Genomic DNA, 15928 nt, shown 5'->3' with positions numbered 1-15928 from the left:
CTCCTTCCCTTCTCTCTCTTGTGCCAGGGACTGAACACAGGAGCGCTCATGGTGGGCAAGCACTCACCCTTGATTTACACCCCAGCCCTTCATTGTTTGAGTCCAAGTTTCCCTGTGTAGTCTAGGCTGGCCTTGAACCCGTGGTTCTTTTTGATCCAGCCACAGTAGCTGGGTCATGAACATGCAAGGCCATGCCGTGCCTGACTCTACTTCTCTTACTTGGAAAGACAAGCTCTTTAACTCTCAGTGACCTGGGAGCCACAGCATGCACAGAGCCGTGGGCTCCAGCGCCTCTGCTCTTCCTGGGCTGCAACGCAGACTGATCAGTGCCCCCTGGCTCTCGGCTAAGCAACGGGAGGGGGAGGCCCAGTTTAAGTCACTACTTGTTTCAATAGGCCCAGCAAAAGAAAGGCGCCATTGGCTTAAAAGGAATGCATTTAATTCCCTCTCGGTGAAGGGCTCAGCAGCTCGGTTCACCTCAGTAAATAGTGACTACAGGAAAGAAAGAAACAGGCAAAAAAGGTGATTTTTAAAACCACATTTACTAGCTCACATAAATATTTTGAGAACAAATATATCTACCTTCCCTTTCTGAATCCTCAGCATAATTTATCATGATTATTAATAAACTACTATAAATATCTAAGAGAATGAAATCTAAAAACATGAAAATGGTGAGTAGCTGGATGTGAACCACTGATAGTGACTCCATTTCGCCTAAAAATGAGACAATTTGTAATCTGATCGTGATCTGTTTGGATAACAGTTGAATTTTTACATTAAAAAATTACAAAACTTCAACTAAGGGACAAATAAAACATTCAGACTTGAGCTTACACTTTAAAAATTCCACCAACATTAACAAAGAAATAATAACATCATATTAATTTACGTTAGTACCATGGTCCAAAATACATTTTCTGTTATCCTTTGAATCCGGCTGCTGCACGGCAGGGGCTTCTAGTGGGAGTTAGCGTACAGTCTGTTCTTGATGAAGACAACAGCGGACAGATGCTGCCTGATGTCTGGGTAGTGCTGAATGTGACAAAACCAGCGAGACACATTAAGATATTTCTCCTTTTCTTGAACTGTCAGATCAACCTAAGTAGAGATTAAAAACACAACATACAATAGTCACTGTACATAAGCAGAGCTGTCAACACTATGAGGGAACTGACAGAAACTGAAAAACACCTAATCCCCCGGTCTTCAAAGCCAACATATTTACACAAAGTGAAAGCTGCAGACAGCTGGGATAGCAATACATTTGTTTAATATTTTAATGTTCAGTTTAAAACCAGATGTGCTTTCTAAGAAAATATCAAGCTTTCCATAAATATAAAACTTGATATTAATATAAAAGGGGTTTTCACTTTATTGGAAAAAGAAAATGAGAGAAGAGCTTAAAAAAAGATTTTAAAAAATGTGCATATATGTCTGTGTGAGGGTGTCAGATCCCCTGGAACTGGAGTTATAGACAGTTGTCAGCTGTCATGTCGGTGCTGGGAACTGAACCCGGGTCCTTTGGAAGAGTAGTCAGTGCTCTACACCACTGACCCATCTTTCCACCCCCAGAGTTAAGAGTTTTCAACTAACATATATGGATCTTTTTCTGAGTTCTTAGCAAACCTCAAAAATGAGGGTTTTTTGGCCTCATAACAAGAGAATATCGTGTTAATACACACACACACACACACACACACACACACACACGGGGGGGGGGGGGGGGGGGGGGAGTCAAAGACTATTGCTACCTTCCTTCTCAACTTCAGAGGAACCCCCCCTCCCCCGGCCACCCACCACCAAGATAGTGACCTACTTCTTTTTGTTTGTTTGTTTTTGTTTTTTTGAGACAGGGCTTATAGACTAGGATGGCCTTGAACTCAGAGATCCACCTGTCTCTGCCTCCCCGAGTGCAGGAATTATAGGCATGCACCACCATGCCTGGCAACTTGCTTTAAGTGCTTATAGTTTAATATAAGAAAAGGCTGGAGAGATGGCTCAGTGGTTAAGAGACTGTTCTTCCAAAGGTCCTGAGTTCAATCCCCAGCAACCACATGGTAGCTCACAACCATGTATGAGATTTGGTGCCCTCTTCTGGTGTTCAGGTGTACATGAAAGCAGACCAACTTTATACATAATAATAATTTTTTTTTTAAATAAAAAGGCTGTGTTTAGTGGCACATGACTTAGAAAGGAGCTGATTGAATACACAATACATCTCAATCTGTGGGCAGTAAAGATTATGCCTTAGTGGATGAAGCAGCATTCACATCACTTAGGATGCAAAGACAGAGGTGCTTATCATTCCCCTGGGATCAGACTCTAAAGTAGGTTTTTCTCTAAGACAAATTTTGGAATTTAATTGTTCAGTAAAGAGGAAGCCACACAGGGAAGAGACTAGAAGCATTACCTCATGTGGGGGTAGTGAAGCCCCTTCACCCGTAGTTAATTCACCATTTATTTAAAGGACTCTATAACATAAAGAAAATAAGAATGGACACTGCTTGTGCTTCCCAGGTCCACACGCAAGCAGAGGTCTGCATGTGTGTAGGCACTCTTTGCCAGATGATGTCCTGAGCTGTGTGTAGGTGTGCCTAGAAACAAGGCCTGCCAAGCCACAGGAGCTGGCAAAGAGAAGAACAAACTAGTGTGCAATAACTCATAAAACACACTTCAATGTTAACAATAACAAGTCAACCGCCTCCTACTTGACATTTTGTCAACTCAGTTTACTTAAATCATCCAGAGCATCACTGTTCTGTCACACGGGAGCTGCACACACTGAAGACATTATCAAAGAGTAGGTCTGTGGCTAGTTATCACAGAGACCTAATCATCACTGTTCAAAGCAACAAATTCATCGTATAGAGATTTAAAAAGCCCTAAGTATTAGCCAAGAAAACCAAAAGTCTTTTTAGTGTACAGACCAATTTTTTTATTACAAGAGAATTTATGGTTTCACACATTCCTGATTCTTAGGTTTCAAATAAAAGGAGCATCTGACACATTACACAGAAGAGAATGAGGCAGTCACTTGTAGAACTTAGTTTGTCCTCAGAAACTACTTCGTAAACAGATTCATGCTAACTCTACCAATATATTAGAAACATCTCCAAGGACTTCAAGAGAAAATTGTGCTCTGTTTTTTGTTGTTTGGTTGTGATAAAGCGTGTCTATGGGGCCTTGACAGTTGCCTCTAAGGCTCCTAAAGGCAAGGTTTGACAAGTTTAGGGATAGGTGGGGTGTCGCCCAGGCAGAATGCACTGTCTAGCTGGGCTCAGGTTCCCTTGCCAATACTGACTACAAAATGAAAGAATAAACAATAACCTGGGAATTTTAGAGCTGTTTCATTGCAACAAACCTCTACTTAGCCATTTCATGGGACGCTGTTTTTCAGGATGAACTAAAAATATGAGCAATACACTTCCAAACACTAGACAGTAATAATTATTTGTCTTTAGCTTGTGCACTGAGACTTTGAACCAAGAAAAAAATATATGTATTTCCTATTAATATTGTGAAGCATTTGCTAACGAACAGAACTAGTATTTGCTGCTACCAGGCCTATTATTTAAAACAATAACTGATGAAGTAAACCAAAATATTCTCCAACCTACAAACTTCACACTTGGAGTCTCTAAATACTACAGTCTGTCCTAAGGATGAAGCAATTTTTAACTCTAATAGCTTCTAAATTTCCTAATATTTTTAAATTTAATCCAACAACTATTGGGTAGATGATCTGTCCAGTATTCTCCAGTATTTGATTTAAGCTGACTCTACTGCTAGAAACACATCGGCTTCCTGAAGGGATCAGAACACCGTTTTAATGTTGGCCTTGAATTTGTCCCTCTGAGTATTGAGAAAAACGATGACTGAACTTAGCACATTGTCTCTGTTATTTTATTTATTTATTTATTTCGGTAAACATTTTGCATATAAAGCTACTGTCAACAAACTAAGCAAGAGACTTTTCTCTTTACCAAACTCACTATTTTAAAAAACTGGTTCTGATTTATAACACTGGCTTTCCAACATTTCCTCCTAGTTATTTTATCTTACTACCCCCACCCCACAAGGGGGAACACAGTGCAATGCTGCTTCCTGCTTCTCACTGGTCTAGACATCAGTGTGTCTCTGGTGGTGCCAGCTTTTTCTTCTACTTACTCATTTTTGTTTATATTGGAACTCAGTAATTACTTTGAACCTTAAAGCCAAATAGATACCATTCTGACTTGCTTATTTTCCACTAAGACGGGCAACACTCAAGTCAGCTCTTTGCAGCCTGGCCTTAGAGCTGGTTTTACCCTGCCAGGGACACCAGGCTGTCTCTGGACTGTCCAGGTGGTAGGTGTTCTTGGGATTCTTTCATAGGCTCTTCTTTCCCTTTTCTTCTCAAAGAACCCATATTCCACTGGTGTTCCAGGCCTCAGAACACAGGCATTTCAGCTCAGAACATTCTTAGGGACCAGTCACAGCATCACAAAGGACTCCAACAATCTCAAGGCACAGTTTGCTTCTAAGGGACTGTCTCTCAGTGGAATCACTGAAGAACGCAATCAGTCACTAGTACTGGAATCCACAGCCACAGTGACTGGCACTGTTGACGAAGTGTAATATAACATGCCAAGAGGAGTTACGTCACACGCAATCTCAGAACTTCTCAGACATACTTGTAACTCTGGGCTTCCAATAGAACAATCTAGGAGCTGATGATGATCCATAGGTTCCCTGACTACTGAAGGCTTTGTTTCGAACATTGTGCTGATTACAGAGTAAGGATCTAACAACATAAAAGAGTAAGGGAAGGAATGAGGGTTGGGCAAGTGTCAATACATGTTAAAGTGAACAATGCTGGAACAGCTGATAAACACAAGCAGGTGGCTAAGCCAGTCTTTGCATCTCTGTACTCAAACTTAATACCTAGCCGGGCACCTTTCTCACGCCTGTGAGTACTCAGATCAATTAACACAAATGTCACTCAACACCATGGTGCAGCCCTGTAGGGTTTGAGTTTGAGGCCTAATTCCTTAAGATTTTTTGGCTTGTGAATGTCTTCCTGCTCTTCAACTGGGAGAGGACACATACTTTGACTTGTATGAACCCAAAGCAATGGTCAGAGATTTAGGAATTATTCTAATTCAGTGTTGCTTTGAAAATGATAACCGTAAGCTGGGTGATGGTGTGCATTCCTTTAATTCAAGCAACTGGGACGCAGAGGCAGACAGATCTGAGTTTGAGGCCAGCCTGGTCTACAGAGCAAGTTCCAGGACAGCCAGGACTACTCAGAGAAACCCTCATATGATAACCACAACAAAGCTTTAATCACCACAGTCACAACAGGTAAAAAACATAGTAAGTAGGTACAAATGGGCAGTAAAGACTAAGACAGCCCTGACTTGAGTATTCAGAGCTGAGGGAAACAGATTAAGTCCTGACAGCCACAGGCTTTCCAAGATGCCTGACATAAGTAACTGCAGCTGGAACCAGGTGTATTTTGCACTGTACAATTCTGACTATGCTCGCTGCTCTGGCAGAACAATGTTGCACAGGTTCCTGCCTAGGATCTACAGGAGCCAGCAGAGGAAACGCATGAGTTCCATACAATTTACTACCATCTTTTCTTTTGAATTAGATGGAGAAATCTTCCGTAATGACAGCTTCACACTGTAAGAAGCCCTGCAGACAATCACTAGCTTGCTGATAGTCACCTCACATTTCTCCCAGTATTAAGCTTTTAATACTAAATAACACCAAAATATATGCCATGGTTAAATATGTGAAGTGACCACCTCTGCTGAGCTGTAAGCGCCCTTGCAGCCTTGCTCAGGCCAAGTCAGGGGCTCCCCCAAGCTGAAACACTGAATGTTTGCCACCAGAGAGATGTTAGGATACCTTAGCAGCAAATCCTATTTACCTTGGAGGCTTTTTTCGTTTTGAAATGAGGTAAGGTGTGCCACGTCATCATTCTAAGTTCAAAAAGCTACTAAGACATACTGAACCTAGAATGGAATAGAAAGAGGCTGCTGTGATTGATGGTTCAGCTCCAGTGATGCTTTCTTCACATGCAAATACATCACATACACTGAAGAACACAACAGAAACTACATTTATTACAGATACACAACCTATACACACACACACACACGGGTAAAAAAACACCGAACACTGCTTATCTCACAAGCCTGCACCTGAAGAAACCAGGAGCGGACAAAGAAACAAGACACCACTTCACCATTTCCTGGCTTTGTGTAAATGAGTCTATTCCTCCTAAGCTCAGGGACCATTCACCCACTCTGTATCACTGCACTAGCAGAGCGATGAGAAGACACCTTTCCCAGCTAAACATGCTGCTTTTTGATGAGAAATTATATGGTCATTCTACATGTTAGAAATACTTATAGCTAATGCAGAAACTTTAGATAGCAGTAACAAATCCTTTGGTTAGTCAAGGACAGTCATATTCTGTATATAGTTGTCAATGAGTCTTTCCCTGCATCACTTTTTATTTTGACCAGAAATCAGCACTTGGTCCCGCTTTCTCTAATTTGTTATTTTTGTGTAGAGCAACCTATCTCTTCAATGAGATCAGCAGTTCCTTGGAAATAAAGGATTATGTTCATTGTAAGTCCCCCTCACATACAGAATCGTGAGTACACACAGAGGCTCTTGATAACTGTAAGTGTACCACAGGGAGTGCTGTGCTAAGCTAATCAACTACCCACTGCAATTGTTAGGGAATTGCAGTGTTAGGGTGTTAGGGAAGCCTGACAGCACCCACTTGGGAAAATAAAGCCTCCCCTGTCCTGTCTCTCACTATGTAGTTCCGGCTTGCCTCAGCCTTCCAAGTGCTGAAACTTTGGGAAAAGGCCACTGTACTCAACTTGCGAAATAACTGTTAATAACATCAAGTAAATCCAAATTGAGAAGTATGGCTTAAGTGGTGGACCAACAATATAATAGTTCCATAGTTCCTGCAGGAGGTTGAGCTAGCTAATACAATGTAAACATGTGTTACAGGGTAGTTGTGAGGCAAGGACAAGGGATGTTTGTGCATGTTCAGAGCAGATGTGAGTGCCATCAGCATTTCCATTCCTCAGTCTGGTAATAAGGAACCTGCTAATGTAGAGGGCAGAATCTAACTGCATCAATTCTTAATGTGGTAGCTTACAGTTTACAAAGGCTTTTCTACACACTAAAACACATAGTAAAGGTCTGCCTTGGTCCTTGTAAAAATAGCTACACATGTATTTATGTATCCTATTTCTTGAAGAGTATACAATAATGTTCAAAACATTTATTTGATATTATGGAAGCCTGACCGTATAGGGTATGCCAGGAATTATGCCAGACAGAAAAGAGACTTCTACATATATGACGTAAGCAATTTGTGACAGAAAATTTCAAACTGCAATTACAGTACAAGTAAAATAAACTCAAGCTGAAGGAAGTCCTCCACAAGGGCCAAAGAGAAACAGAAAGGAGCATTTCAGCAAGCTTCAGGAGTCTGAGACAGCCGGAAGCAAGAAGTCAGAGCTGGAGCAGAGACAGATGTCTGAGAAATACAGCAATCTGAGAGGCAGGAAGGCAAGGACCGAGATGCAACAGAGAAGAGCGATGCACAGACATGGGCAGGAAAAGCCTAGGAGCCATGTATCTACCAGGCTTCAGATGCTACAGCTTAGGAAGGGAGGTGGGGACAAAGCCAGCAAGGGCAGTGGCAGCCAGAGGAAAGCACTTCCATGTGAGCAATCTACACTTGTTGGGATTAAGGAACTGCTCAGTTATTGAGAAGGAAAAAGCTTGACCTTAAGAAAGAAGGCCCAGTGGCCACCAGGCTCACCTCATATAGCCCACATTATTTGTATCTTCTTTATATGGTCTAGAGATAATAAGAAACCAGGCAAAAGCCACTCAGGATCGCAGGAAGGAAGAGATGGGGTGAGATGACCCAGCAAACTCCAGGCCCTGACTGCATCCGTGAAGTAGAGAATAAAGAAAAATGCTATAAGGTCACCCGCCCCACTGTGGAAGAGGGTGCTAGGCGGGTGGGGAGTTGAGAGAGTCTTAAAGGCGGAGGAAAAGATCTAAGAAGGCATCAACTCAAGACAAACTGCCTGGGATTTGGACTTTTGTCCAGCAATGACACCTGATAGACCTCGATGTGTCTCAGTTACTAGTGCCAAGGAGTAACAAGCTGACACTTAACACAGGATAAAGAGCAGTGCGAAGGAAACTGGGAGTGTCTAATTGTAAATACATCTGGATGCCTAATGATTAAAAAGGTAGAGACTAACCAAGCACTTAGAGGATGAATGTGAAGGATGAGAGAAAAAAGAAAACAGTTTAGGAGATGACTCCGAAGGGGCCAGCAGGGAACGGGAGCTGAGGTAAGAGGCCGGGGAAAATTCTCTTCTGAGATCAGAAATGGGAAAGGAGGTGGTGGAGGATTTTTAAGGAGGTGGGCTGAGGATGAAAGAATCCCATTAACGAGGAGGAAGACTATGAAGGAGAAAGGCTCTATGGCAAGGAGGTCAGAGGGATAAAGATCTAGAGGCACTTGGGAGGAAGGAGGCCGTCCTAGCTGCAATCAGAGGGGAACTTCCTAAGGCGCGCAGTCTATGCTTAGGGAATTCCTAGGACAGAGCTCTCTCTGTACACAAAAATGAAGGCATTTAACATGGTGGCGTCTATACAGCAGAGCAGGGCAGCTGAAGGTGGCGGTAAGATGTGACCAAAGTCAGGCAGGATGGGGTGATACTTTACAGCAAGGGAAGGATTTAAGTACACGAGAGTCATCAGATTAGGTTGTGACTAGCAATCAAGACACCAGATGCAAGAGCTTGGGTAGGAAGGGTCAGAGAAGATGGGGCAGGGGTGGTGGGGGACGACAGAGCCAGAGGCAGGAGCTGTGGAGGAAGAACAGAGCTGACAACAGCAGTCACGAGCAGAAGAGAGCAACTCTGCAAATAGTCTGTGTGGCAAGTTTTGCGTACAGTGCCTTGTTTTAAAATAACTTTCATTTTTTATTTCACATGTTGAAAGGTAAATATGATTAAAATTCACAACATTTAAAAGAGTGACCCTGTATATTATAGAAAAAGGTCTACACCACGTAAATACTCACTATAAAGCGATGGAGCCCATAGTAGAGCAGGATGTCTGCCAGGGTAATGCTGTATCCTGCAAGGTAGACTTTATCTTCAAGATAGGAATTCAGATCCTAGGGGGGGAAAGGGTTTGACTTTAGGAACAGTGACATGAAGCTGCTGTGGCATATAACTTAGAACATTTAGAAGGCTACTCAGACAGAAAGCACCGAGACTTCACTTCATAAACCTCGCTCACATAATCACACAAGTTGGGAGGGTGAGGCAGGAGGACTTGGGGGAGATCTAGTGTGAGGAGACTTGGAAACAAACAAAAAACTGACAATAACGAAGACTCATTCAAAAATCACAAATTAGATGCTAATCATCTAAAGTACAAAACCAAAACAACCCCCCACCAAAAAACAAAATGAAACATAACAACAGAAACAACATTCTAAGCACCATGTATGACCACATCAGAATGCACCATTTTGTTCTTACCCTGTACAAACCATGCTCCCTGTCTGGGGAGATGCTCAGTGGGTAAGTGCCTATACATAAGCATGAGGACCTGAGGAGACCCCAGTATCCACAAAAAGTTGGGCACAGTGGTATATGCCTGTAACTCTACCTCAGAGGAGGCAGAGACAGGTGGATCCCTAGATTGTGTGTGTATACATGTATACACACACACACACACACACACATATATGTACACACACACACATATATACACATAAACCTATAAATACATATAAAATAAATGCAAATATGTATATATTTTAAACATTTGACTATATATACATATGCACATCTATCTACACACACACATATATAATATATAAATACTTTAACACACAAACACACAACAAAATTTACCACCTAACCGTTTTAAGACTCTACCTGGAAGGCTGAGCCTACATAGTTAAACACGTTCATAGTTTCAAGCCAATCTGCAGGCCTTTTCCATCTTGCAAAGCTAAAGGGCCACTACTGAATGGCTCCCCATCGCCCTTCCCTCCAGGCGCTGGTAACCAGTGTATGCAGACGCCTCATGTACACGGACCACAGAGAGTGCCGAGTTCTAGGACTCGCTTATTTCACCCAGTGCAAAGGGGGATGAAAACCCGAGGGGAAGGGCCTCTGCCTCCTAGCTCCTGCACAACAGCCTACAGATAGTCGGGGTACCTTCAGCAGAGTGTGAGTGTCTTCTTTACTGGAGTGTCCGTCTACCCGGGTGACCCTGAACTCTAACCATTGCTGAACCACTGCCTTTTCTTCTGCAGTGCTCCCCAGCAGGTGCTCCTTATGGGCTTGCTTGACTAGATGGGTCGCGATGGTGCTCAATCCCATTAGACTTGGGCCATTGTTTGTTTGTAGAACTGGAATCTTAAAAAAGAAAAACAAATTCCTCAGGAAAAAGATGAAAAATACAGACCATCATGACTGTACACTGGAAGCAAGCATTAAAATCCTCATTTTTAGAAAAGATTCTTATGATACTAAATTATAACGAGAGTTAGTACAACAGCAGCCATAGAGTTAATAATTTAATAGTTTGCTGGGTGATGTAATTGGCAGTAACACTACAAAACCTGGCTAAACATTACAAAGTAATTCAGAACCACAAGTATACAACACGCAAAGACAGAAAACACACTATCTTACTAATTTCACTCAAGGCTCCCCACACTTGGTCACATGCTGTGGTCCATGCCTATACTCTCAGCAATTTGGGAGGCTGAGGCAAGAGGATTATAAGTTTCAGGCTAGCCTGGGCTATATAGGGAGACTGCCTCAAAAACAAAAAAACAAGAAAATAACAGATGGCTCTCACCTATAAATCAAGCAATACCCGTGTAGCTGAATTATATTACACAGGTTCCCAGATCTAAACTCTTAGTGGCTTAGTAAAGTGAGTTTATACATGATTTTTGGGTGTTGGGGTAAAAATCCAGGGCCCTGCACTGAACCACATCCCTTCCCCCATACAAGTCTACTTCTTACTTAAGCAAAGTCTACGGAGGTTTGAGGAGACTATCTGTAACAGTGGCCCAGCAATCCCGGCTCTGTGCTGTAGCAATCATCGTAAAGCATCTTTAAAACTACAACAGGGGACTAGCCGCCTGAAATACCTGTACCAGCAAACAGATGTTTCCAGCTGGAAGGAAGGCTTATCACTTCTTCATGCAGCCGGACTCACTCAGGCCACTCAGAACTACAAGGACTGATGCTATGGGAAATGTGACCCTCATGCACTGACTAGACATGCTCTGAGAATACAAGCAACTTTGGAATTCTTTTTTATTTTTATTTTTTGAGACAGGGTGTCTCTGTGTAGCCTTGGCTGTCTTGGACTCGCTTTGTAGACCAGGCTGGCCTGAACTCACAGCAATCCATCTGCCTCTGCCTCCTGAGCGCTGGGATTAAAGGCGTGCACCACCATACTCAGCTGGAATTCTTACATAAGACAAAGGAATCAGATTTCTTCCCCCCTTTATAGGCTATAGATTCTACAAGATTGAGGACTACTTGTCTGTTTTCTTAACTTAAACTTTTTATTTTATATATAGTGGTATTTTGCTTTCATGTATGTCTGTGCAGCACAGTCATGCCTTGGAGACCAAAAGGTGACCTTGGATCCTCTGGAAAATTAAAACCACACCCTGTTGGGCATGGTGGTACACTCTGGGAGGCAGGTGGATTGCTGTGAGTTTGAGGCAAGCTTGGTCTACAAAGAATCTAGGACTGCCAAGGTTACAACAGAGAAACCCAGTCTCAAGGAAAACAACAATAACAACAACAACCCCCCCCCCCCCCAAATAACCCCACACTCTATAAAGTATTAAGTAAGAGCTGGGTGTGGCGTTGCACTCTTAATTCCTGGACTCCCAGAGGCAGGTGGATCTCCTTGTGTTCAAGGCCAGCCTGGTCTATATAGTGAGTTTGCAGATACCCAAAGCTCAACAGTGAGGCCCTGTATCAAAAACAAAACAGCCAAACTGTGGCAGTGAACGCCTTAAATCCCAGAGGCAGGCGGATCACTGTGAGTTCGAGGCCAGCCTGGTTTACAAATCCGAGTCCAGGACAGTCAAGGGAAACCCTGTCTCCAAAATCAAAACAAACAAACAAACAAATAAACAAACCAAAACAAAGCCCCAAACCACCAAAACAAATAAATATGGGGGCTGAAGAGATGGCTTGAAGGTTAAGAGCACTAGCTGTTCTTTGAGAGGACCTGGTTCCAATCGCCAGCAGCCACATGGCCACTCACAACCATTAACTCTGGAATTGCAGATTTCACAAGGTTTGAATAGGGCATTCTCTTTCCTCCATATACTTTAATATAGTCTTAATACAAGTTTAAATAAGAGAAACATTATTTTCACATTAACCTTGGGGTGCCATAGTCTTCAGTTACCCTGTTTGGGGGAGTGGGGCAGGGTCTCACTCTGAAGCCTGGTCTGGCCTAGAACTCTTGGTGATCTGCCTATCTCAGCTTCCCAAGCCAGCCACGAGCCATTTTTAATGGATGAATGGGCAATTTTCTTATGTATTGTCGTACCATAATTTAATGTATCCCCCTCCTACGGCTTGAGCCTTGGAGTGTTTTCACTCTGTAATTATTACTGGCAGTGCTGATAAGTACCTCTTACTGCTGGTCTATTGCTGTTAGCTTCCAACCAATGAAAGCTTCATTTCATTTCATCCCTATCATTTTTTCTGTATTCACATAAACAGAAACTTCCAACTATGACTCGCTGTAAAATATTTTAACTAAACAAGACTAAAACTGTACTCTGTCCTCCAAAGTCCTCACGTTTTGGTCTCAAACTGAACTTGAGTTTTACTTTCTACTGCATTTTGTTTTGGGTGACTTACTGGACCCAAACTTTCATAATTCATTGGTTTTCCACATCTTTCAAAGTCTAACCCCTTGGACAACCAGTTTCTCCCTCAAGTTTAAATCCCACTTCCTCTGTGCCACACCTCCTCACGGTGTGCCTCCCCTGGTGCTTGCTCTGTTCGGCTCTTAATTGCTGGTGTCTGTCCCTCATCCTAAAGCCTTGAAAGCAAGATTTAGGTTTGTCCTATGCCAAACGAGGGCCAAGACAAAGCACATCAGCTCTGGGAAGGCTGGCCTTGCAGCCTACCATAGGCAAGTCGCTTAACCTTTCCAGGTGTCACGTTAAGTTAGCGTAAACCCTACAACACTGCTTCGATTTGGACAAAAATTTAGCCAGTACCAACGCGGGGGAGAACCCCCCCCCCAAAAAAAACAATAGGGCCCAAACAAGAACTAGCCATCATTCATAGTAGTTTTCCCACTACCATTCTTTCTCTAGTATATTCTTTCCACGGCAAATGATAAACATTCCTTTTCCACGCCTAAGAAATAGGAATCCTTCCATCTCACCAGGCATTCCACAGCTCCAAACCCGGTAACTTCCTCAATTCTCTGCACACTGCGCATCCAAGTCGGTGAGTCCCCAGAATGAACAGGGCTCATTCCGTGTTCTCTCCACCAGGAGGCTTCCAGGAATCGCTTTGTACGATTCAACTGGCCCGGGGCTGACCAGCCGCCAAGAGGGCAATTCCCCTGCTGCCTACCCGCCCCATTCCCGCTACGGCTCGTTAGGTGGTCGCTGAATGAAAGGAGCAGTCACGGCCAACGGCCTCCTAGAGGGATCTCAACCCACGGCTCTGCCCACGCCTCCACGGACTGGCTTTCTGCGCCCAGAGAGGATGATGACATTTGCCTGGAGGTCCAGACACGCGGCCCGCCCCGCACGCACGTGGGGGAGTTGGGTTCACTCTCGAGTCCCGGCAGGGTCGCGTAGGCTCCGGGACCACCCCGCCACCCCGCAGCTTTCCTGCCGCCGCGCCTCACCTGTCGCTCTCCCTGAGCGCTGTACTTATTCTCCGGCTTCAGGCCCAGAGACTTCTCCAGCAGCCTGAGTTCCGCGGCCGCCGCCATCTTCTGGCCCAGTTCCTAGTGGGGGGGGGGGCGGGCGGGAGGAGGCGGAGCCTGAACTGCTAGGGTATTGATTGAGCAGGAAGTCCGGCCCCCACAAATGTCTTCCACGATTGGCTGGACGGACCGCGAACGCGCCTCCGCAGAGGGGCGGGGGTCAGCGCAGGACAGGGGGCGGGGCCAAAATGTTCTGAGACTGTGGATTGCTTGTGCGAGCTGCAAATTTCTTCTTTAGGGTAGTGAAAGCCGCCCACAGAAAGCACTAAATCCAGATAGTTACAGAGAACAGTGTATCAGAATGTTAAAGACTGAATCATTGCAATGTTTATAAAACTATGTAGAACATAGTAGAAAAATTTAGGTTGTTTCATGAGTAGAAAGCATGCGTTCCCAAACTCTTCAAAGAGTTCTCCAAATAAGAAAATTATACAACAATCTCAGTGAAGAATATAAATAAGGGCCAGTGACCCTGCAAGGCGACTTGGGTTCTCTGGTGGTTTGATTGAAAATGGCCTCCATAGGCTTATAGGGAGTGTCACTAGTAGGAAATGGGGCCTTGTTGAAGTAGGTGTGGCCTTATTGGAGGACATTTGTCACTGGGGGTGGGCTTTGAGGTTTCAGATGTGCAAGCCAAGCCCAGTGTCACTCTTCTTTGTGCATGCCCATCTGGATACAGAGCTCTTGGCTCCTTCTCCAACACCACGTCTTCCTGTGTGCCACCGCGCTTCTTACTGGGATGACAACGGACTAAACCTCGGAAGCTGTAAGCCAGCCCCAATGACATCTTTTCTTTCATAAGAGTTGCTGAGGTCATGGTGTCTCTTTATAGCAATAGAAACCCTGACTAAGACAAGCTCCATCCTGACGTGGTGGCTTGAATAAAAATGGCCCCCACGGGAAAATACAGCAGTGACCAAGACAGAGGTTGTCCCAGGGAGCAAGGTCCTGCTATGACAGGCTTGAGTATGCTGCTTGTTGGAGGAATACGGAGGATTTTGGAGTAAAAGTGTGGTTGGATGCCTTAGTGGAGCTTATGGGCCATCCTAGCAGGAGCACGGAAGACAGGGATGAGGGTGATTTGAATCACGGGGGCCCAGCTCAAGAAGTTTCAAACGGGAAGAATGTTAGTAAGGGGCCTAGAGACCGTTCTTATGCTATTAATTTTTTGGCAAAGAATGTCGTCCTTTTGTGCCCTTGCCCTAAGAAGCTGGCGGAAGCTAACTGAAGACTTTGGATTAATGTCGCTGCCAGATGAGATGTCAAGGCAGCCCAGTATGGATTGTGTCATGTGGTCATGCTCATGCGTATCTATGATGAAAAGGAACAAGCTGCGCAAGGACAAGTAAAAAGGATACAGTTTGAGGAGAAAGGGAGACCAGGATGGATAATGTTAGAGGCAAGTCCAGTGCTCAAGAAGATTAAAAAAGTTTAGAGAAAAGCCTGGTGCTAAATGGAATAGAGGGAGTGGTGACCTCAGGGTAAGACCCTCACCCTCACCCAGCTAAACTTCCAACTTGTGAAAAAAAAATAAAGAAAAGCTTACAATGATGAAAACCATAAAAGGGGTGTGTGGGGGGGGGCGGCTGGAAAGATGGCTCAGAGGTTAAGAGCACTGGTTGTTCTTCCAAAGGTCCTGGGTTCAACTCCTAGCAACCACATGGTGGCTCACAACCATCTATAATGAAATCTGGTGCCCTCTTCTGGCCTGCTAGAGTATATGCAGGCAAAACCACTATATATATAATGAATACATAAATCGTAAAAAAAAAAAAAAAAAAAAAAAAGACAGCTGATGCACATGTATTTGAGTGAGGGGGGCAAGTTCCAGCCCAGCAAACAGCAGAATGTGACTGCTTCA

The 15928-nt window shown here is 43.9% G+C and overlaps 1 protein-coding gene across 2 annotated transcripts; it reads right to left on the bottom strand.

Moving 5' to 3' along the window:
* Positions 1 to 523: 523 nt before the first annotated feature.
* On the bottom strand, positions 524 to 14123 carry EEF1E1 (eukaryotic translation elongation factor 1 epsilon 1). 2 transcript variants are annotated; one of them, XR_014781929.1, is made up of 5 exons: positions 13987 to 14123; positions 10284 to 10484; positions 9131 to 9226; positions 5921 to 6005; positions 963 to 1101 (listed from the first exon to the last, which is right to left on the bottom strand). XR_014781929.1 is itself a non-coding variant. In XM_084795898.1 (4 exons), the coding sequence occupies exons 1-4, from the start codon at positions 14071 to 14073 to the stop codon at positions 961 to 963; spliced, it is 525 nt and encodes a 174-aa protein (XP_084652024.1). In that variant the 5' UTR covers positions 14074 to 14123; the 3' UTR covers positions 524 to 960. The 2 variants fall into 2 exon arrangements, 1 of the variants encoding a protein (XP_084652024.1); XM_084795898.1 differs by lacking the exon at positions 5921 to 6005 and having other exon boundaries at positions 524 to 1101.
* Positions 14124 to 15928: the final 1805 nt, after the last annotated feature.

Source organism: Acomys minous (genome assembly GCF_964271855.1).
Source record: "Acomys minous genome assembly, chromosome: 9".
Classification (NCBI taxonomy): Eukaryota; Metazoa; Chordata; class Mammalia; order Rodentia; family Muridae; genus Acomys; species Acomys minous.
Note: the sequence above shows the minus strand (reverse complement) of the source record. Positions and strands in the feature narration are given on the sequence as shown.

Excerpts from the sequence above, each read along its gene's own strand:
- EEF1E1 (XM_084795898.1), bottom strand. The coding sequence starts at position 14,073 with ATGGCGGCGGCCGCGGAACTCAGGCTGCTGGAGAAGTCTCTGGGCCTG. Across the intron at positions 9,227-10,283 it reads ACACTCACACTCTGCTGAAG|GATCTGAATTCCTATCTTGA; the intron begins GTACCCCGACTA and ends TTCCCCCCCTAG. Across the intron at positions 1,102-9,130 it reads ATGGGCTCCATCGCTTTATA|GTTGATCTGACAGTTCAAGA; the intron begins GTGAGTATTTAC and ends ATCTCTACTTAG.